At 47.2% G+C, this 21,665-nt stretch overlaps 1 protein-coding gene across 1 annotated transcript in view; it reads right to left on the reverse strand.

Annotated features, from left to right (window-relative positions):
* The window catches only part of ANK3 (ankyrin 3), a 353,466-nt gene that overhangs the window by 137,389 nt on the left and 194,412 nt on the right, over positions 1–21,665 (reverse strand). Inside the window, 2 exon segments of the mRNA XM_060242643.1 lie at positions 9,511–9,609; positions 18,106–18,303. Coding sequence (XP_060098626.1) covers positions 9,511–9,609; positions 18,106–18,303 — 297 coding nt within the window.

The following is a 21,665-nucleotide window of genomic DNA, read 5'->3' on the forward strand; positions in this document are numbered from 1 at the left end:
TTTAGGGTTACATAACTTCCCTGCCAAATTGCTTTCTGTTTGGCAGGCACCTCTGTTTACACTCGTTTCTCAACTTCCTTCAAACAGATGCGGATGCAGCGGGGAAGACGCCAACTGGCAGAGAGACGTTTCCCTCGCCCGGTCAAACAAGAGTGGGTAGCTGGATAAGCAATTTTTGCACATATACCGGCCAGGATTCCATTAAAATGTTGATTCCAGAGGAGACCAAGGAGTGCCATATATTACACACACCCACATGCACACAGAATATAAACATGCGCCAAAAAACCTCTGATTGGGAAGCTCACCCAGCCTTGCCGCTGTAATCATCTTGAAACTTAGCTGGTTTATCCAAGTAAACATAGAATTTACGCACAGACAATCCAAAGGATTTTGTTTAAATGCAGTTTTTAATCCTTTGGCAATCATCGAAAGATGTCATCCCTCTCTTAATTCAGGAACACCAAGCCTCACGGGCAGCAAAGAACAGCTGCAGGATAGCGAGAGTGCACAGAAATGCTGCCAACTTCTACTAGATATACTGGATTTTCAGGTTTATATTTACAGATTCAGCATGCACTCCGCTCCCTGTGGGACTGTAACTCACCAGGAAGAATCTTCTTTGAAGGATTTATAACTTGCCCTATCCTAGCTTAAGGTGGTTTCTGACAGATGCAGAATATACAGTCCTGTTATTTATATTAGATCCTGCCTTTCTGTATTGTGGAAACTATAGCAGAATACCCAGGATTCCCGAGTGACTCTCAAAAGCAGGCCTTGTTTTGTAGAAAAAACCCAGCAGATACTGATTTGCATATTAGGCCACACCTCCTGATGCCAAGCCAGCCAGAACTGCATTCCTGCTAAAAAAAAAAACCTGCTCAAAAGGATTTTGCAAAAGAGAAGTTTTACATTTTCCCCTGAACATTAACACTGAGGCTCATGTCCATATTGCCGCTAGAAAGCCACTCCTTCTCCTTGGGGAGGCTACAGTGAAAGCCTTGCTTCATTCTCTCACAGGGAAAGCCCTGCTTCATTCTCACAGAGAGCCAGTTTGGTGTAGTGGTTAAGTGCATGGACTCTTATCTGGGCGAACGGGGTTTGATTCCCCACTCCTCCAGTTGCACCTGCTAGCATGGCCTTGGGTCAGCCATAGCTCTGGCAGAGGTTGTCCTTGAAAGGGCAGCAGCTGTGAGAGCCCTCTCAGCCCCACCCACCTCACAGGATGTCTGTTGTGGGGGAGGAAGATAAAGGAGATTATGAGCCACTCTGAGATTCGGAGTGGAGGGCGGGATACAAATCCAATATCATCATCATCATCACAGTGTGGAGTTACTTCAGCCAGGGCTTTTTTTGTAGAAGGAACTCCTTTGCATATTAGAGCACACCCCCATGATGTTCTGAGAGTTTACAGGGCTCTTCGTACAGAGCCTACTGTAAGCTCCAGGAGGATTGGCTACACCAGGGGTGTGTGGCCTAATATGTAAAGGAGTTCCTGCTACAAAAAACCCCCTGAGTCTCCAGCTGAATCACACTGAGATCCACTGTCTTAAACTGGAGTAACTTCCTGTAGGATTGCACCATGCCAAATCAAATCGGGTGCCTTTTGAAACCGATGTGGATCTGAGAAAACTGCCAGCATGATGCATCAAAAAAATAATTAAAGGTTGCTGCGCAGCTGTAAGCATGCCGTCTCCCCATCGACCTCTTCCAAGGGCTCCTTGTTCTGCCATGCCCCTGCGTCAGGAGCAGCTGAACGATACAATCGCACTCAATGCCGAAACGTGTGAGAATTACCTGCCCTCAAAAAAGAGGTCATCCAGCTTTGACTCGGTTTGAATCGTTGCTCTGGGTGACCTTCAATCTTGACTCAGAAAAATAACAGAGCATCCAGAAGTCTGGGAAAAGAAAGCTTTAAAATTTATGCCAATTTTTGTTGAGCCTCACAGCTAGCTCTAGAAAGGTGGTGTAGTGTGGTGCAGGGGCTCAAAGCACAGGAATGAACAGCTTTAAAGGGGGATTCATGGAGGATAGCTCCCCTTTAAAGGGGGATTCAGGACTGGGGAAGGCAATGGCAAATCACCTCGTAAAAAGTCTGCTGTGAAAATGTTGTGAAAGCAACGTCACCCCGGAGTCGGAAACGACTGGTGCTTGCACAGGGGACCTTTCCTTTTCCGTGGAGGATAAGTCTATCAATGGCTACTAGCCATGGAGACTGAGGAGACCCTCCATGTTCAGAGGCAGTCAACCTCTGAATCCAGAGCCAGGAGGAAATATCAGGGGAAGGCCTTCCAGAGGCCCTCCAGAGGAACTGGTTGGCCACTGTGTGAGGCAGGATGTTGGACTAGATGGACCACTGGTCTGAACCAGCAAGGCTCTTCTTGTGTTCCTATGAGCACGCTCTGCAGGCCCATCTACACCACCCAATCACACCCCACAAGACATACTGCTTAAAGAAAGAATGTGATCACACCCAAACTGGACTGACACCTGAAGCAAACTTAGACATTCCCTTCATCATCTTAGATTTTAAAACCAAGGAGTGTTTGAATGGCTGTACAGAGATGTTCCTGTACACTGTGGGTAGGGTTGCCAATCCCCAGGCGGGGGCAGGGGATCCCCCAGTTTGGAGGCCCTCCTCCTGCTTCAGGTCATCAGAAAGTGTGGGGGGGGAGGGAAATGTCTGCTAGGCACTCCATTATTCCCTATGGAGACTGATTCCCATAGGGCAGGGGTGGCCAAAGGTAGCTCTCCAGATGTTTTTTGCCTACAACTCCCATCAGCCCCAGCCAGCATGGCCAATGGCTGGGGCTGATGGGAGTTGTAGGCAAAAACATCTGGAGAGCTACCGTTGGCCACCCCTGCCATAGGGTATAAAGGAGAATTGTTCCATGGGTATCTGGGGAGTCTGCTTTTTTGAGGAAGAGGCAACAAATTTTCAGCAAAACATTCAGTGCCTCTCCCCCAAACACCTTCCAGGTTTCAAAAAGATTGGACCAGGGGGTCAAATTCTATGAACCCCAAAAGAAGGTGCCCTTATCCTTCATTATTTCTTATGGAAGGAAGACATTTAAAAGGTGTGCAGTCCCTTTATATGTGATGGCCAGAACTCCCTTTGGAGTTCAATTATGCTTGTCACAACCTTGCTTCTGGCTCCACCCCCAAAAGTCTCCTGGCTCCACCCCCCAAACTCTCCAGATATTTCTTGAATTGGAGCTGGCAACCCTAACTGTGGACAAAACTATTTGTCCGCTCCTACAGGACATTTGCAACTGGGACATGTAATTTACCACCACCACCACCCCAAAAAAGCAAGGAGGAAAGCAGTCTGGCTTGCTGCCAGATTGGGGGAGGGGGACTCTCTTACATTGATCTAGCCTTCCTCCCAACTTTTAGTAAGGAAAAAAGGACAGGCAAAAAACATCTGTGAGGTTAACTCAGCTGAAGGAGGGGGAATTTCTAATCAGGGCAAAGATGCAAAGGGTGGAGGTTCAGAATTTCCCTGTTCTCCAGTGCCATGGCCCCAATCCAAAATGAGTCCCACACGGCTGTTTTTCAGGGCCAGATTACATTACAATTCATAGAACTCCAGCATCATGGATAGACCTTTTCACTTTAATGTTTCCTCTTTCATTTGGATTATATATGGAACATGCCTATGCTACGTAAATACATATATCTGAACTTTAAGCTCTGCTCGAGCACATGTTCAGTTAATCAGTTAATATATCTTGTCATTTGTTGTTATGGAGCCTGATCTTATGAAAAGGTCAATTTGTATGGCAAAATACATTTCTGGCTCCCAAATCACAGTCCTGAGGGGAACTGAGTTCACCACATGAGTCAAAGACATCATGAGATATCCCACACCACTGAAAAGGCTCGTGGGTGGAGAAAAACCCAGGATGATGTCTCTAACTTATGTTAGAGATAAAATACTTCATTAGCAGGAGGCATGGGGTAGTTATAAAAATCTACCTGAGTCCCCAAAGAGCTAAGTTCAAGAGACAAATCATACTCATCCAGAAAGGCTCCATATACCCAAGGACATGTCTCAGCTGCAAGCAGTAATAAATTTCATTAGCATTTGTCCCATGGAACTCTGTATATCTCTGGCAGAAAGACAGTTTAAACTACACAGTATAGATGCGGCTGCCGTAATAGGCAGCTCGTATCTGTCTTCATATTTGGCTACCCTCCACTCCAAACAAAATGTCCCGAAGATTTATGGAAAACTAAATATTGACATCGAACAAAAACATGCTATAAAACTAGCCTTTCAACAACAGTCTCCACTTGGAGCCAGTATTCTAAGTCCTAAAGGCTTTCTGTATCTTTTGCCCTCCAAGTCAATCCTCAAACTGTTTGGGCCACTCCAAATGGAACCTGAGGACCAAAGATGAGCACTAAAGAAGAAGTGTCCCCTGTGCTCCCAATCAGGATGAAGGCTCTATTGCTTTCAGGGACCATAATATGGTTGTCAGGTCTCCTGCTATATGATTTTACCATAGAGTTTTTCTTCTTGTAATTCCTAGAGCGTCCCATGACATCATTTCCAGGTTTTTTCCAGAAGTGACATCAGCTTGCCAGGAGATCCCTGAGGCTGCTGGCTGGGGCCTGGCAACCCTAGACCATAAACTCAAATTAAGGGTTCTCCCTCCATATTTGTAGCATGAAAAAGAAAAAGTGGAGAGATTGGCGAATGGGCATTTCTGTCTATGCTGAAGGAATAGAATCAAGCCAGCTCCTTCCCCATCAAGAATCTTCAGAAAGGCAAGAAGCAGAGGTTTGAACAACGGCAGGAATGAATTTCATTCATTCAGAAATTTATCCGTTTCAGTTCTGCCCCAGATAGCACCCAAACTGATGCACAACGCTAGAGAATGACAACAAGCAGTTTCTTCATAACCCCAGGAAAACAATTACAAAAAAAAAATCTTCTAAACACGAAACAGATAAAAGGAGCCACAAACCCATATTCAAAGAGTTCAAAGATTTCTTTGAAAGAGCTTGTGATTAAAATCTAATCAAGGAATGCTGGCTGACTGGTTTCACTGGTTACCCAAAGGCCAACAATGTATGAGCCAAATGGGGCCCTGCTGATTAAACCTGGTGTTGTATCCCCAATGCTCCATAACATCCATATTCCATGGAAGAAACTCAGATTCTGAAACTCTCAAACTTGCACCTAGGGAAAGCAAACCAACTGGGTAAGATCGTGTGTCAACAATAGGCATGGCTGCAAATCGAAGTGCAAATGAAGACTCTTTTGATGACAACAAATTCTACCCAGAACAAAGTTGGTGCTACTTCAGTCCCAAAGAATAATAGACAATATAAAAGACGATGTCTTTGTGGAAGGAGATGGAGGAGGAGGAGGATTAATGGAACATATGCAAACTTCTGTAACATCTCCATTACCGCCGCGAGAGACTGGCCACCCGATTCAGAAGCTGCCTGCCTGATCCAATTTTGCACGATGTAAACAAGAAAAATGGGGAGGGAAGGTAGTACAGCATAGCCTGATCTCATTAGATTTCGGAAGCTACAAAGGGTTGCTACTTGGGTAGATGACCACCAAGGAAGACTGCAGAGGAAGACAATGGCAAACTAACTTTGCTTCTCGCTTGCCTTGAAAACAGGCCCACAGCTAACCAGGGGCCCACGGGGCCTGGCCGCCACAGTATTTTGGGGGGCCCACCCTCGTCCCAGGGCTGCACCCTTCATTTGTGATTTAAACTGCATGGGAAGAAGAAGAAGATATTGGATTTATATCCCGCCCTCCACTCCGAAGAGTCTCAGAGCGGCTCACAATCTCCTTTACCTTCCTCCCCCACAACAGACACCCTGTGAGGTGGGTGGGGCTAAGAGAGCTCTTACAGCAGCTGCCCTTTCAAGGACAACCTCTGCCAGGGCTATGGCTAACCCAAGGCCATTCCAGCAGGTGCAAGTGGAGGAGTGGGGAATCAAACCCGGTTCTCCCAGATAAGAGTCCACACACTTAACCACTACACCAAACTGGCTTGCAGAAGCAGCCCAGGCCCATAGCCATGAGGGCCCCAGGGGGCACGGCTCCTCAACCCCCCAGTAACCCTGTAGGGCCCCTCCGTTCAGCAGCCACCCTGTAAAAAAGTCTGCCATGAAAATGTCCTGATGCAATGTCACCCCAGAGTTGGAAACAGCTGGTGCTTGCACAGGGGACTACCTTTACCTTTATACATAACACAATATCTGCACAGAAATAAGAATATAAATACTGAATATTATGCAAGTGTATGCACACATTCGTGATTTAATTGCTCAATGTTTATATTTTATCCCATGTTTTCATATTCCATATTTGATACTCTTATTTATATGATGATATAAATACACAGTTTAAAGGACGAAAGGATTTAAAATATGAATTAAACCTCTCAATTGATGATATCACTGTATCATCATTCTCTAAGCATATTCATTACTTTTCTGCTTGACTCATGTTCAAAGGGACACACCAAACTAAAGAAAAAAGGCGCAATCTACAAAACAATGCAGTCCGTCAACCAATTTTAAAAGCATATGCTTTTAATTGAAGGGTTAAGTATGCATGTGTATTCCCATACCTCAGTATAGGTGTCATTTTGATATATTACTGTTACTTATAGATGAATAAGCAAAAGCTGTTGCTCACTATAAGGCGGGAAAGCCTAGGTCTGTCTTTATCATTCTTTATACACCAGGATTAAAAGAGTCTTTAAAGAAATCCCACGCTTGCACTCCTGCTTGCTGCCTCACCAATTAAAATCTGCCCCCATCGCTTAATCAATAAAAAGCTTGGCTGCTCAATCATACATCCTCATAGTCAGAAGTCAGACCCACTAAGATCAGTGTGGCAGACTCCCATAGTAATAGGGCACAGGAATCAACCTGGGTAGATGGAGCTAAGAGAAGGAGGAGGAAGAGGAGAACTGGTTTGTATATTCCGCTTTTCTACTCTCCAAAGGCATCTTTAAGTGGCTCACAACTGCTTTCCTGTCCTCTCACCACCACGGACACCCTGTGAGGTAGGTGGGGCTGAGGGAGTTCTGAGAGAACTGTGACTAACTCAAGGTCATCCAGCTGGCTTCATGTGGAGGAACGAGGAATTGAACCCAGTTCTCCAGATTAAAATCTGCTCCTCTCAACTGCTACGCCACACTGGGTCTCAATAGAGAGCTAGAGCGATATAGTGGTTAGACTGCTGGAGTAGGAGGACCAGGTTCGAAGCCCCACTTGGAATGGAAGCTCGCTGGGTGACCTTGGGCCAGTCATACACTCTTGGCCTAACCTACCTCACAGGATTGTTATCGCAGAATAAATGGAGGAGAGAAGAAGGATGTCAGCTGCTTTTGGTGCCCAACAGGGAAGGCAGGACATAAAAGCAATCAATCAATCAATCAATCAACAAACATTAAGCCATGTATTACAAGTTTCAGCCTATACAGATCTCTAGAGAGGGGGACAGAGTTGACTCAAGATAGTTATAGTCACAAAACAGATCATGACATTTTATTTGCAGCTCAACATGAAGTCAACTGGCATGACTAAGGTATTTTGTCCTCCCTCTCTCTCCATCTCTGGAGAGAGGGTAATAGCAGTGTCACTGAGTTTTATGAGTCAATAATCTCCTTCCTAACCTTTGATAAGAGGACAAGGGCAGGTAATTATTACTGCAGAGCGCTTTCCCCCCACTGCCATAGTCAAGAGTTTGACAACTCTTTCATTACAATGTCAAGCTAGAAAGGACAGGCACTGCCATCTGCTAAACCATCAGAGTCAAGAGCCTCCGTCTCTGTTTCCAAACAAACCACACCCGTGCTGCTGGTCCAGGAGCTCCAGATCTGCACCGGCTGTTGAGGGGCAGCCAAGAACATTTTCGAGTTCTTCATCATACACAGCAACCAAAGAGCAACGAAGATGCTGATCTTAGGCTGATCCTGCATTGAACTGGACTAGATAGCCTGGATGGCCCCTTCCAACTTTATGGTTCTATGCATGTGAAACAGCTAGATCAGGGGAGCTCAGGGTTTTTTTTTTTTGTAGCAGGAACTCCTTTGCATATTAGGCCACACCTCCCTGATGTAGCCAATCCTCCCAAGAGCTTACAGGGCTCTTCTTATAGGGTCTACTGTAAGTTCTTGGAGGATTGGCTACATCAGGGTGTGCGGCCTAATACGCAAAGGAGCTCCTGCTACAGAAAAAAGCCGTGGGGGTGGCCAAACTTGCTTAACATAAGAACCACATGGAATAACCATTGGATGTTTGAGAGCCACAAGACATGAGCATCAGATGTTTGAGAGCAGCAAGACAGGAAGGGAGGGAAGCAAGCAAATTGGTGGGGGGAGGGAGAAGTGGAAAGAAAGCAACTTTAATTTCAAATGCATTCTCCAAGCCACTGGCTGGCTTGGCTTGGAGAAGTGATTTAAAGACAGAAATGCTTTCTCCCAGTTGGCCAACAGGGCAGTGGGGGCTTTGAGAGCCACAAAATATGTGTTAAAGAGGTAGAGGTGGCTCTCGAGCCACAGTCTGGCCACCCCTGAGCTAGATTCAAGTCCAATAGCACTTTAGAGCTCAATAAAAATTTCATGGCGTAAGCCTTCAAAGGTCAATGCTCCCTTCGTCATTTACCAGTCAAAATGGAGATCCGAGTCCTTATATCCCAGTACGAAAAAGGGTGTTGCAAAACGAGTCAGAATGCAGAGGTACAATACACATTGTAATTGGCTTAATTAGGGAAGAGGAGAAGATACATGTATTCCTACCCCCACCCCCCACGCACTTTCAATTCTAAAAGGGGAGGAAAAAGCTCTTTCGAGTTGGCAAAATGTGAATTAATTATAAAAAGAAAAAGACCTTTGTCTAGTGGCCAGCTCCCATCCCCTTCACTCTCTGCAAGTAGGCTGGGAAATACGGGGGCTGCACCCATCTCCGTGGTGTTAGATTTATGGTGATTCATTTGCACATGCAAACCATCCCATGACAGTGTAGTTATCAAATGATGATGGGGCAAGTGAGAAGCACAAATTAGAATTCAGAATTTGCTGCTGAATATGTGGGCTGGCTCCACTGAAAAACAAGACATTCAAGATGTGCAAAGTAGGCCTTCGTTTTGTAACAGGAATGCCTTTGCACATTAGGCCACACCCCCAGATGTAGCCAATCCTCCTGGACCTTACAGCAGGCCCTGTACGAAGAGCCCTGTAAACTCTTGGAGGATTGGCTACATCAGGGGTGTGTGGCCTAATATGCAAAGGAGCTCCTGCTACCAAAAGCGCCCTGAGGATGCCAGAGTCCTCCAGCGTCATCTCCAGAGCCTGGCTGCCAACCATTCCCTTCTTTGTGCCAATGTTGTGCTATTTGTGCATGCAGCACTGCAAAGACCCACAAAAGAATTTCCAAATTGGGATTTTTTGTTTGTTTGTTTTGCCTGTTTCAGTGGATTCTCTTTTCCTACAGGCACACCTGCACAGGACGGGTGTTCACACATACCTTAGTCTGTGCGTCCACAACAGCACCTTGATTCACGAGGACCTCGGCCACGTTGACTCTGTCCTCTTGAGCCGCGAGGTGGAGCGGAGTCAGGCCACTCTGAAAGTCAGGGACAGAGACAGTTTAGTTGCTTGCGAGAAGATGCATTCCTAAGGCAGTCTCAGGTGCTCAGTGAATTCCCAGAGTCGTCAACTCAGAGGCTGAGTGCCACCAGTTCTTCTGAAACACGTTCAGTCATAAATCAGCCAACGCAAGCTGGTTATTGCATTACTCAAGTACAACAGCTGAATAAAATGCAACATGTTATCCTGCCGGCCCAGAAGAAACACCCCAAGTTTTATTTCTTCTGGCCGTTCCATTTTGATATTCAAGAGCACCAGAAATCAAGATCAATTGCTATAATCAGGACTTCTTTTTTTGCAGCAGGAACTCCTTTGCCTATTAGGCCACACCCCCCTGGTGTAGCCAGTCCTCCTGGAGCTTCCAGTAGGACCTTTGCTAAGAATTCTGTAAGCTCTTGGAGGATTGGCTACATCAGGGGTGTGGTGCCTAAGAGACAAAAGAGTTCCCGCTACCAAAAAAGCCCCAGCTATAATTCTTCTTGCTTAGTATTACTTTATTGACAACTCATAGTGTTTCTCCCAGAGATAATCTGCTGGTGTTATCTAACAACGCTCTTGCTAGGTGGATCAGTGTCACTTTCTCTATATCACATGTGGGGAACTGGGAGACAGTAGCTTGTCTAACTCTCTGTAGTGACTTTGGGCTAGATGGGGTGGGGATAGCCAAAGTGGGGCCTTTAAACCCGTGACTCACATTCTGATTTGTCAGCTTCCAAGAAAGCTAGCATAACAACGATGCATCTGCTTTTTAGCCCGTGATCAGTACATATAAGCAGGGGAAGGTTTTCTATCTTTTCAAAAACATCCTACTCTCTTCCTCACTACCCACCCACAAGCAGCAGCAGCAAAAGAAGATATTGGATTTATATCCCACCCTATGCTCTGAATCTCAGAGTCTCAAAATGGTCACAATCTCCTTTACCTCCCCCCCCCCCAACAGACACCCTGTGACATGGGTGAGGTTGAGAGAGCTCTTGCAGCAGCTGCCCTTTCAAGGACAACCTTTGCCAGAGCTATGGCTGACCTAAGGCCATTCTAGCAGCTGCAAGTGGAGGAGTGGGGAATCAAACCCGGGTTCTCCCACTATACCAAACTGGCTCACAGTGGAGGGTCTGCCTTACATGCACCCCACCCTCCACACACACACACACACACACACACACACACACACACACACGGGGACTTCCAGGCAAATGCTTTGCTTCCCCTGTGTCTTGGGCACAAAAAAGTCCTTCTCTGCTCTGTTTAACTGGAGATGCCATTCATACTATCAAACGTGTATGTGGAAAATGCATCCTGAGACACTGATTTCCCAGCTACAACAATGGGACAATGCTAACCCAAGTCCCTAGGAAGAATGTGATTCAATAAAGGCGCTGCAAGGATCATGTGAAACTATAAAGCACATCCCTTATGTGTTGCTGAGACACAAGGGGCATGTCAAAGTTATTTTTGCTAAGGTTGCAAGGAAAAACGCTGGCGTTGAGGGGAAAATATTTGGGAACTGTGCAATAGAAAGGAAGGTGTGGGCCAAACTTTGGACCGACACTTAGTGTCTCACCTTGAGGCACTCCCCCAGGGCATTTTGGTTTTGCTCACTCAGCACAGGTGACGGAGCAGTAAGTGACAGATTACTGAAACGACAGGCTTCAGCTGTAAATCTGTGGACGGAGCACTTTCCTCCTACAGCCCCAAATCCCTTCCCATTAAACGGAACAGAGTCCAGGTCACTTCCACCAGACACGGATTGTAGATCTGGGCCGGCTGCCAAGGTAAACTGGTTCCATATTAGTCATCTGAATGTCATTTGGGGGAAATTGCAGGCTCTTCTCTCCCTTCTTCTCCCCAGCACTGACATTTTGATCTGAAACTGAACTTTCTACCTCCCTTCCCCTTTCTCGCCCTAATGTGTCTGTTGAGGAATTCTAGTGACCAGACTAGATTCTCTCCAGGATGGATGGGGCTGACCAGAAACCAAAGTTCATTAGAGAGAGACAGAGGGAAAGCAGATACTGCGAACGAGATCGATTTACTGAACCTCAAAATGGTACAAAGATCTTAGAGCAAAGCATCCAAAAGCATCATCTCCAGAGCTCATTTTGTAGCGGGAGCTCCTTTGCATATTAGGCCACACACCCCTGATGTAGCCAATCCTCCAAGAGCTTACAGGGCTTTTCTTACAGGGCCTACTGTAAGCTCTTGGAGGATTGGCTACATCAAGGGGGTGTGGCCTAATATGCAGAACTGTGCACACTGATAACAAGCAAAGGAATGTCCATTCGGGCTGCCCACCAGGAACCCATCAAATCCTTGGGGTGGTTGGTGTGTAGCAAGTAATAACAGGAAAACGAGCTGTGCATATGCCTTGCTAGCCACATATACTTGCCAATCAGGAATCTAATGAGAATGTGACCCTGCCTCTCATTAGCATATGGAACCACGCCAGCTTTACTTTATAATCTGTGGTGTCGAAAAGCCCTAGACAACTTCAGCCAAGGGTAATAGTCAAGGAGCCTTTGAGATAACATCACATAGGGTTAGGCTTAACATCGAGTACCAAAGAGTCCTAATTCATAAACTTTGTGCTGGGATGGAGGACATCAATAACCAGAACATTGCAAAGCCAAACTTCAAAGTTCTATGGGAGAGAGAATTAAATCACAGCCAGGGCTTTTTTTTTGTAGAAGAAACTCCTTTGCATATTAGGCCACACCCCTCTTATGTAGCCAATCCTTTAAAAGCTTGCAGGGCTCTTAGTACAGGCTCTCGGAGGACTGACTACATCAAGGGTGTGTGGCCTAATATGCAAATGAGTTCCTGCTACAAAAAAGCCCTAATAGGAACTGAAGCCAAAAACACCCTAGTCTCCCCTAAAATTCTGCCCCAGTGTCCAAATTACGTTCACCGACACCAAACTTCAACACCTTCCCTTTTAAAACCAGCTCGGGTATACCTGCCTCCCCCACCAAACTATAAAACACAAGCAGGCAAATGAATGCGTATTTCTGCCAAGAAGACTGCATAAAAACGAGCCAGCCAGCCTGGGCATATCCTGACCATGTCGCTACCTAGCTGGAACAAGAGGGGAATACCAAAGCAGCAGGGCTGGAGCTTGAAGAGGGATGCTGCAGAATCAAGCGGCCAGAAACAGTTCCTGTGCTGAACTCCTCCCCTGCCAGGTTGCTTGCCATTGCCATTTGTTAAAAAGAAACTGCATCACTTCACTGGCAGGGCCACTAATGACACTAGGCAAACTAGGTGATCGTCTAGAGCGCTGGCCTTCTGGGGGGCTAAATTGGGCACCCCCATGTGACTCAGTGATGTTATCAGTGTGTGTGTGGGGGGAATAAGTTAGCCTTACCTAGGGTGCCAGACAGTCTAGGGCCAGCCCCGTTCACTGGATCCAACCAGGACTCTCTAATTCAGCTTTCTGCTTTTTAATAAAGCTACTTTTAAACAATGCTAGTTAGGAGTTAATTCTTACTTTGGCATAGCCCTGGAAATCTTATAGGCGAATATCAGGATTTGATGCAGAGAAGGGAGGTCTCCCAATATCTGAGCCCCCGCCTTCTGCTGCTGCTAGAAAGACCCCTTCCCTATCACCCACCATTACCATTGCCTCCCATAATGGGCAGGGGGGGGCAGTGGAGTTGCATTTGATGCTTCTTTTAGGGTGGCATTATAGTGCTCCCCTCCCTCTCCAGCAACACCTCTCTTCCTCCTTTATTTGGGTCACTTCTGTAATATGTTTTGGCCTCCATGTGACAGGAACTAATAATCTGGTTTACATTCCACCCACTCATCCATCCACCCACCCACCCATCTATCCACCCACCTATCTATCCACCCACCTATCCATCCACCCACCCACCCACCTATCCATCCATGCATCTATCCATCCATCCATCCACCCACCCACCTATACATCCATCTATCCATCCACCCACCCATCCACCCACACACCTATCCATCCATCCATCCATCCATCCATCCATCCATCCATCCATCCATCCATCCACCCACCTATCCATCCATCTATCCATCTATCCATCCACCTATCCATCCATCCATCCATCCATCCATCCATCCATCCATCCATCCACCCACCTATCCATCCATCTATCCATCCTCCCACCCATCCACCCACCTATCCATCCATCTATCCATCCACCTATCCACCCACCTATCCATCCATCCAGCTATCCACCCACCTATTCATCCATCTATCCATCCACCCGCCCACCTATCCATCCATCCATCCATCCATCCATCCATCCATCCATCCATCCATCCATCCATCCATCCACCCACCCACCCATCCACCTATCCACACACCCCCATCCACCCACCTATCCATCCATCTATCCATCCATCCACCCACCCATCCACCTATCCACCCACCCCCATCCACCCACCTATTCATCCATCTATCTATCCATCCATCCACCCACCCACCCACCTATCCATCCATCCACCCATCCACCTATCCACCCACCTATCCATCCATCTATCCATCCACCCACCCATCCACCTATCCACCCACCTATCCATCCATCTATCCACCCATCCAGCTATCCACCCACCTATCTATACATCTATCCATCCACCCATCCACCTATCCACCCACCCACCCATCCACCTATCCACCCACCTATCCACCCATCTATCCACCTATCCACCCATCTATCCATCCATCCACCCACCCACCCATCCACCTATCCAGCTATCTATCCACCCACCCACCCATCCACCTATCCACCCACCTATCCATCCATCCATCTATCCATCCATCCACCCAACCATCCACCCACCCACCTATCCAGCCCTCTATCCATCCACCCATCCACCCACCTATCCATCCATCCATCCATCCACCCACCCACCTATCCACCCACCCACCCACCTATCCATCCATCCATCCACCCACCTACCCATCCACCCACCCACCTACCTATCTATCTACCTATCTATCTATCTGTCTGTCTGTCTGTCTCTCTCTCTCTCGAGACTAAAAGGGAAGAAAGAGATTGGATGTATTTATTACAAGGTTCATTTCATTTATCCCCAAAACAACACTGTGCTCTGGCTGCCCGGTAACAGAAGCAGCTGTATGTGGGGGGAGGGTGCATAAGCTTAATGCAGCACTGATATTCTACTGCAGAGCTCCTCACTCTGCAGGTTGCAGAGAGGCACATCTGCAGTCAACATTAACCCAAGCAGCCACACCATCCCCAGCACTTAAACCTCAGAGGATGTTTGCAGCTTTCTTCTTCTGGCAGCAGCTGCTTCAAGGAAAGAACCAATGGGCAACCACAGGCCCTACCGGGCAAGGGACTTGCTCACTTTCCTGAGCCATGGGGCAGGTGTCACATTGGGGAAGGCTGCTTGGTAGAAAGTATCCCTATTCCAAAGTAATTAGATTTCCGAAACCATTCAGCCTCTGGGAAAGGCTTGGTGTGGGTGTTCAAAATGTCCTGGCTGGCTGGAAGGTGGCCTGAGTACTGATTTAAAAGCTGCCAGTCCCCATGCGTGCAGATGGAACATTCACAAACACTCTGCAGAAGAATTTATATTTGCTTGTGCTGTTTACCAGGCTGCTGGGAAATTAAAGCTGGAGCTTGCATGAATAAACCACAAAGAGAGGTAGATGAAAAGGGCTTCCAGATCATTCAGCTACAATGTGAATGTGAAACAACAGACTGACTATGCTCCAAAGTGCCATTTCCCTTAAATTCACTCTGAGGTTCTCTCACCTTTAGAGATGCCTTAAGGGAGACTCAGAATGCCACCTAAGCAGTGTGAGACCCTTCTTGGAAGTGCATAGAAAGGTAAAACTCTGCTTCGAATGGCATTGTCAACTACCGACAACCTGTCCTACATACCAGCCACAGTGCTGGAGCCATGAGTCGCCTTGCGATTTGCACCTCTCTCCTTTGTACCTCAGGGAGGAATAACTGCTCAGCACAACGACTTCTAGGATATTTTTAAAATGCAGCAGATTCTTACACACAGGAATTCTATGTAGCACCTAGCAATTCGGCCTCTTCTACAAGGCAGTGCCCTGCACCAGACATAAACAGAATTTTTACAAATGTCCAGCTTTGATCTGAACAAGGTTCTAGGCTCGTCCCTGTTGTCCTGGCCTAATTTTAGAGAGGAGGACTCTTGGAATAGCCCAAACTTTGATCAGTGGAGAGACGCTCTCCCTGGAGTATCTCAGGAAGAGACTTCCTCAGATGGAGAGAAGGAAGATCCCCAAGAAACCTAAGAATTCTTCTATGCCACCATTCTCAGATGCCAATAACTTCCTTTTGGAGTCACCTAGATATTGGATCTGTATCACCAAGATTGCTCTGTATGGCGAACTTTCCACCGGCCATCGAAATAGAGGGGCACCAAAGAAGAGGTACAAGGACTCCTTGAAGAAATCCCTTGGCACCTGTCGCATCAACCATAACCAGTGGTCTGACCTAGCCTCAGATCGCAAAGCATGGAGGCACACCATCCACCAGGCTGTCTCTTCCTTTGAGAAAACACGCATAGCTGGTCTTGAGGACAAAAGGAGATTGAGGAAGAATCGCACTGCTACAGCACCAACCCCAAATCAGACTTTTCCCTGCGGCCACTGTGGCCGGATCTGCCTGTCCTGCATTGGTCTTGTCAGCCACCAGCGAGCCTGCAGCAGACGTGGACTACTGCACCCTTCTTAAATCTTCGTTCGCGAAGTCAAGCCGAGAGAGAGAGAGATATTGGATTCATATCCCATTCTATACTCTGAACCTCAGAGTCTCAGAGCGGTCACAATCTCCTTTACCTTCCCGCCCCCCCCAACACCCTGTGAGGTAGGTAGGGCTGAGAGAGCTCTCCCAGAAGCTGCCCTTTCAAGGACAACTCCTACAAGAGCTATGGCTGACCCTAGTGCCTTGCCCTTCGCTATCATGCCAGGCCCAGAAGCAGCAGTAGATGTACACACACCTCAGTAACAGAGCACCGTCCCTTTAACTGAGTATGGGGCCTAGAACACACACTTCCCTGGAGGAATACTTCAGCCTTCAGCAGGTTTCAGCATTAGCCTCTTGGAGTGCTATGGAAGCCTAAGAATCAGGAAGTAGCACAGTCATTCTAGAATGCACACTTCCTCCAGTTTTGGTTCCCGCATTCCAGAATACTTCATAGGGTTCCTGGGTGCCTCTGGGCAATGAGGGGTGGGGATGGGGAAGGGGTTTATGGAGAGCAGCAAGGAGGTCCATCCAACTACGGCAACGTGTCTATGTTGCCACCTACATGACCTGAAATGGATGCTACCACTTCCAGGATGCTGGGGCAACAATCTTATGGAATTTGGATAAATTTGGCTTCTACCATAGAGTTCTTGCCCAAATACCAGAGTGTCACCCCTGATGTCCCAGAATCGATAGCGTCACTCCTGGGTCATGTGGGCAGTGACGCAGACACGTTGCTACACATGAGAGGATCTCCCCTCTTTTTCGGGTGACGTTTCCCCCCACCAGTCAGCCGATCAGTGGTGGGAAGGTACGGTTTGACACAGAAGGACCCCTACTTCCACCAGGTGATCTGGCAACCCTGTCCTTCAGGTTGGTGTAAAGAAAGAGTGACACACTGCTACTGTTTCAGCGACCTACAAATGTGTTTTGAGAATCCTTGTTAGCATGCTGAACACGTTAGCTCCACAACAGAAAAAACCTTTCCTCAGAAAAGATATCATTTCACCCAACGTAATATAACAGTTCCCCCCGCAACCACCCCCGTAAGATGTCTCTTATGGTAAAATATGCAGTACAGATTCAACAACCTGCCATGCTTCTCAAGGCATTAAAGAAAACAGATCCCCTCTCCCTTTCAATAGCTGTCAACAGATTTTGTTTTTCTCCTCTGTGGATCAGTGCTCAGCTTTGCAAATGTGGATATACTCTTTGTAGGGCAGGGGAGTGTACTGCGGCCACCGGACGCCCCTCAGGGGCTCCCCTCACTTGGACGAGTCTGATGCAGTACCGAATGGCATCTCTGTCTATAGATGTATACACAAACACAAACATGGAGAATGATATACATACTCTTTACCCCTCCCCCAACCTTGCTGGATAGGAGCGTTTTCTGTACGTATGGTTGGCTATAGGTGGGGCCCGGAAATCTCCTAGAATTACAACTGCTCTTCAGATGACAGACATCAGTCCCCCAGGGAAAATGGTTGCTTTGGAGGACGGAGCCTACGGCCTTAGACCTGCTGAGGTTCCTCCCCTCCCCAAATCCCGCCCTCCCCCAGATCTCTAGGGATTTCCCAGTTTGATATCGGCAGCCCTGGTTATGTGGCTTATACACGCTGCATTCAACGTAGGAATCAGAGACGGCCTCCAAAGCGTCGCTCGTACCGTAGTGCAGGGGGCATGATGGGGGAGCGGCTTGTTTTCATTCAACACCCCCCCCCCGAGAGCCCAAAAGGAAGCCAGCTTACCTTGTTGCTTAGGTTCACATTAGCATTTCTGGTCAGAAGCAACGACACCATGTCGACATGACCCTCTTGGGAGGCCAGATGCACAGGGGCGATGCCCTGCCTGGTGACGGCATTGGCGTCAGCACCATATTCCAGCAGCGTGGTTGCGATATCCATCTGGTTCTTCTTGGCAGCGATGTGCAGGGGCGTGTAACCATTCTGTCAACACAAAACATTTGGGCGATCAGCTCGCCCACAAAAGGATGTGGGCATTTCTTCGCCTCTCAGGTATGGCTCCCTTTAGTATTTCTTTAATAATGCATAGATACGTGGTGGGTGTGGGGGGGGGAGAGAGAAGCTTCTTTATCAATTCTAAGTCAGAGGAGGGGAGGAATTGTGGGAAGATGGCTTCCAGCTGTTTCTAAGATTCAGGCTTTACTGCAGTAAGAAGGCACTCCCTGTCTTGGGCCTTGGGAAGGGACCCACTACGAGTGGAAATGTTGCACATAAATGGCTTAAATAAATAATCTCAGAAGGTAGCTGCGTTGGTCTGCGGTAGAAGAGCTGGGTTCAAATCCAGAAGAGCTGGGTTCAAATCCACTAGTCCCAACAAGATTTTGGGAGTATTAGCTTTCAAGAGGCCAAGCTCCTGATTGACGAAGATTTTGACTCTCGGAAGTTCACACCACAAAATCCTTGCTGGTCCCTAAAGGACATACAATAAAACAAGACATTTTTGCAATGCTGTTCTCTTGGATCAAGTTTAAAAATATTAAAAGGCAGGGCTTTTTTTTTTGTAGCAGGAGCTCCTTTGCATATTAGGCCCCACCCCCTGATGTAGCCAATCCTAGAGTTTACAGGGCTCTTCTTATAGGGCCTACTGTAAGCTCCTGGAGGATTGGCTGCATCAGGGGTGTGTGGCCTAATATGCAAAGGAGTTCCTGATACAAAAAAAAGACCTGTTAGAGGAAGTCAGAAGGGGAAAGGACACAGAACAGCATTCATTGCAAGAGGCAATTCAAGTCTGAGCGAGAGCCTATATTGATTAACTGAGCCGAATGTCTTCTCTTCTGCCGTCCCCGTCTCATTTTGCAGCTGCTTGCACCACACATGGTCCAAGGCTGAGAGAGGAGGGGGCTGTTATTAATTCCAGTCCTGATGCTCGGTTTGGTCCCATTCTGTTGTTTGCTCACTGAAAAAACATCTTTAGGAAGCTTCTTGGCTAGCATCAGCGCGCCAAAGCGGCAGCTGCTCACCCGTTCGGTTGGAGGCCGAGTGAAGCGAGTGACCCGAGACATAATTTCCCTGGTTCTCTTTCAAGTCGGTAATTTTATCATTTCTGGAGGGTTTGGCTTCGGAAAGCCGCTGGCACTGGGGGCAAACGGAACCCCTGCTCCCCCTGAAGGGGGGCCTGCTCCACGTCAGCTTCGTTTCTTTCAACATTAAAAAATAGGTCAACGTTCCGTCCCCTCAATAAAGACAGCACTTAAGCGGTTGCATTATTTCAAGCCACTGGGCTGCAGTGCTAAAGGGTCTGGGAGTCAGCTTGGTTCATCTCCTAAGGCTGAGGGAAGGCGTATTTCCCCCGTACGAAAAGGCTCCGGCCGCTGCTTTGAGCTTGCTGCATGGATGTTGACTTGCCTTTCCTTTTCACTACACAGCCAGTGATCCACTATGAAGATCGCCCTCCGCGATCTCTTTCCTCTCCGCTCATGCAAAAGAATCTGACACCTATGCCTTTAATCATCCACTGGAAGGCAAGGCAAGGCAAGGCAAAAAGAACTTCCTCTGCACGGTTTCGGGACCCCTCGGCAAAGCCTATGAAACACATCTTAGACAGTGGAAACGTGTGTGGTCCAAAATGAAAACTATCAGGGCTTTTTTTGTAGCAGGAGCTCCTTTGCATATTAGGCCACACCCTCCTGATGTAACCAATCCTCCTGGAGCTTACAGTAGGCCTTGTATGAAGAGCCCTGTAAGCTCTTGGAGGATTGGCTACATCAGGGGTGCGGGGCCTAAGATGCAAAGGAGTTCCTGCTACACAAAAAGCCCTGTTGGCAACCCTACTGGACACTGCCGTGTACGTGAAACGCTTTCTGTCACTCTCTTGGAATAAGTATAAACCTGTTTCTTGGAAGTAACTTTCAAGGCTGTTAGCGGCCTTAACTGCATCTTGGAAAGTAATCTTATGCATGCCATATCGGCAAAAATCTTAACAACAATTATTATTATTCATAATTTATTGTAATAAGACTTATAATAATAATTTCTGCACATCCAGATTCCACAGCCCACTTGGTTTTTACTGTTGATGGCCCCAAAAATACACCCTGATTACTGATTTAGCCTACATTTTAACCAGTTCTCTGCAGGGCTTTTTTTTTTTGTAGCAAGAACTCCTTTGTGTATTAGGCCACACACCCCTGATGTAGCCAATCCTCCTGGAGCTTACAGTAGGCCCTGTACTAAGAGCCCTATAAGCTCTTGGAGGATTGGCTACATCAGGGGTGTGTGGTCTAATATGCAAAGAAGTTCCTGCTACAAAAAAAGCCCTAATTTGAACACTTGTTCCTTGGAAGCAGAGAAGAACGTACAAGCCCTAGCCCTCAGCCAGCTGGAACTGGGAATATGGAGACCTGCAAGAAAGGAAGAAACCTGCCAATCGTTTTACTTCTGTCCGGTCTTTAAAGGTGGGTGGGAGGAAGAACTGAGTTCGGGAACTACATGTTATGTGTTCTGTTTCCTCCAAGCTCAGTTTCCGCACTTGCTAATTATTGTTTTGGTGGCAACTCTACCTGGATTTGTGTCTGGATTTCTCAGGCCCAAGTCTACCATACTAGCCACTGAAGCAAACTGGCTCTCTCGGTACCATGAGGTTTTAACAGTGTCTCCCTAAGACTTCTTGATCTGAAATCAAGCTTCTGGAAGCTTTAAGAAGCTTATACAATCGCTCGTCCTTCAGCCCTTAATTAAGACAACACAAGTGGTACAATACAACTCTGCCTTCCGTGTGCGAATTCCTGTCTGAGAAGGGTTTTCTTTGACGGTCGTTTTATTACACAACTCTTTTCCCCGTTGGATTTATCCAGCATCAAGCCCCAAGGAACTTTTCAGAAGAAGATTTTCTTGCTGAGCGTCTTTCTCTCCGGGCTAGTTTGCAGAGGCTGGTGTTTGACCGTTTTGGGAAAGTTTCACTTAAAACATTCTGGAGTGGTTTTAGAACACAAATGTCAAATTTTACTTAAAACAGCTGGCTTAAGTGGGTGCCATTGAAATTAAGGCTGCAACCCCATGTGCAATTACTAGGGAGGTTTGCTTTTGAGTATGCATGCCTACGAGAGCACTGAAAAAGATAAAATGCTAGGAGGCGTTCCTGGTCCTAATGATCAGTTTTGGGGATCCGGTATTTTTCAAGCACAAAGCTCCCATAACCACCCCATAAGGAGAATTCCTTGACTGTGTTTTGGCCAGGTTTACTCTGAAACAGGGGTGGAATTCTAGCAGTAGCCCCTTTGCATATTAGGCCGCACACCCCTGATGTAGCCAATCCTCCAAGAGCTTACCAAAAAAAGGGCCTTGTA

This window comes from Heteronotia binoei, chromosome 6 (assembly GCF_032191835.1).
Source record: "Heteronotia binoei isolate CCM8104 ecotype False Entrance Well chromosome 6, APGP_CSIRO_Hbin_v1, whole genome shotgun sequence".
NCBI classification, from domain to species: domain Eukaryota; kingdom Metazoa; phylum Chordata; class Lepidosauria; order Squamata; family Gekkonidae; genus Heteronotia; species Heteronotia binoei.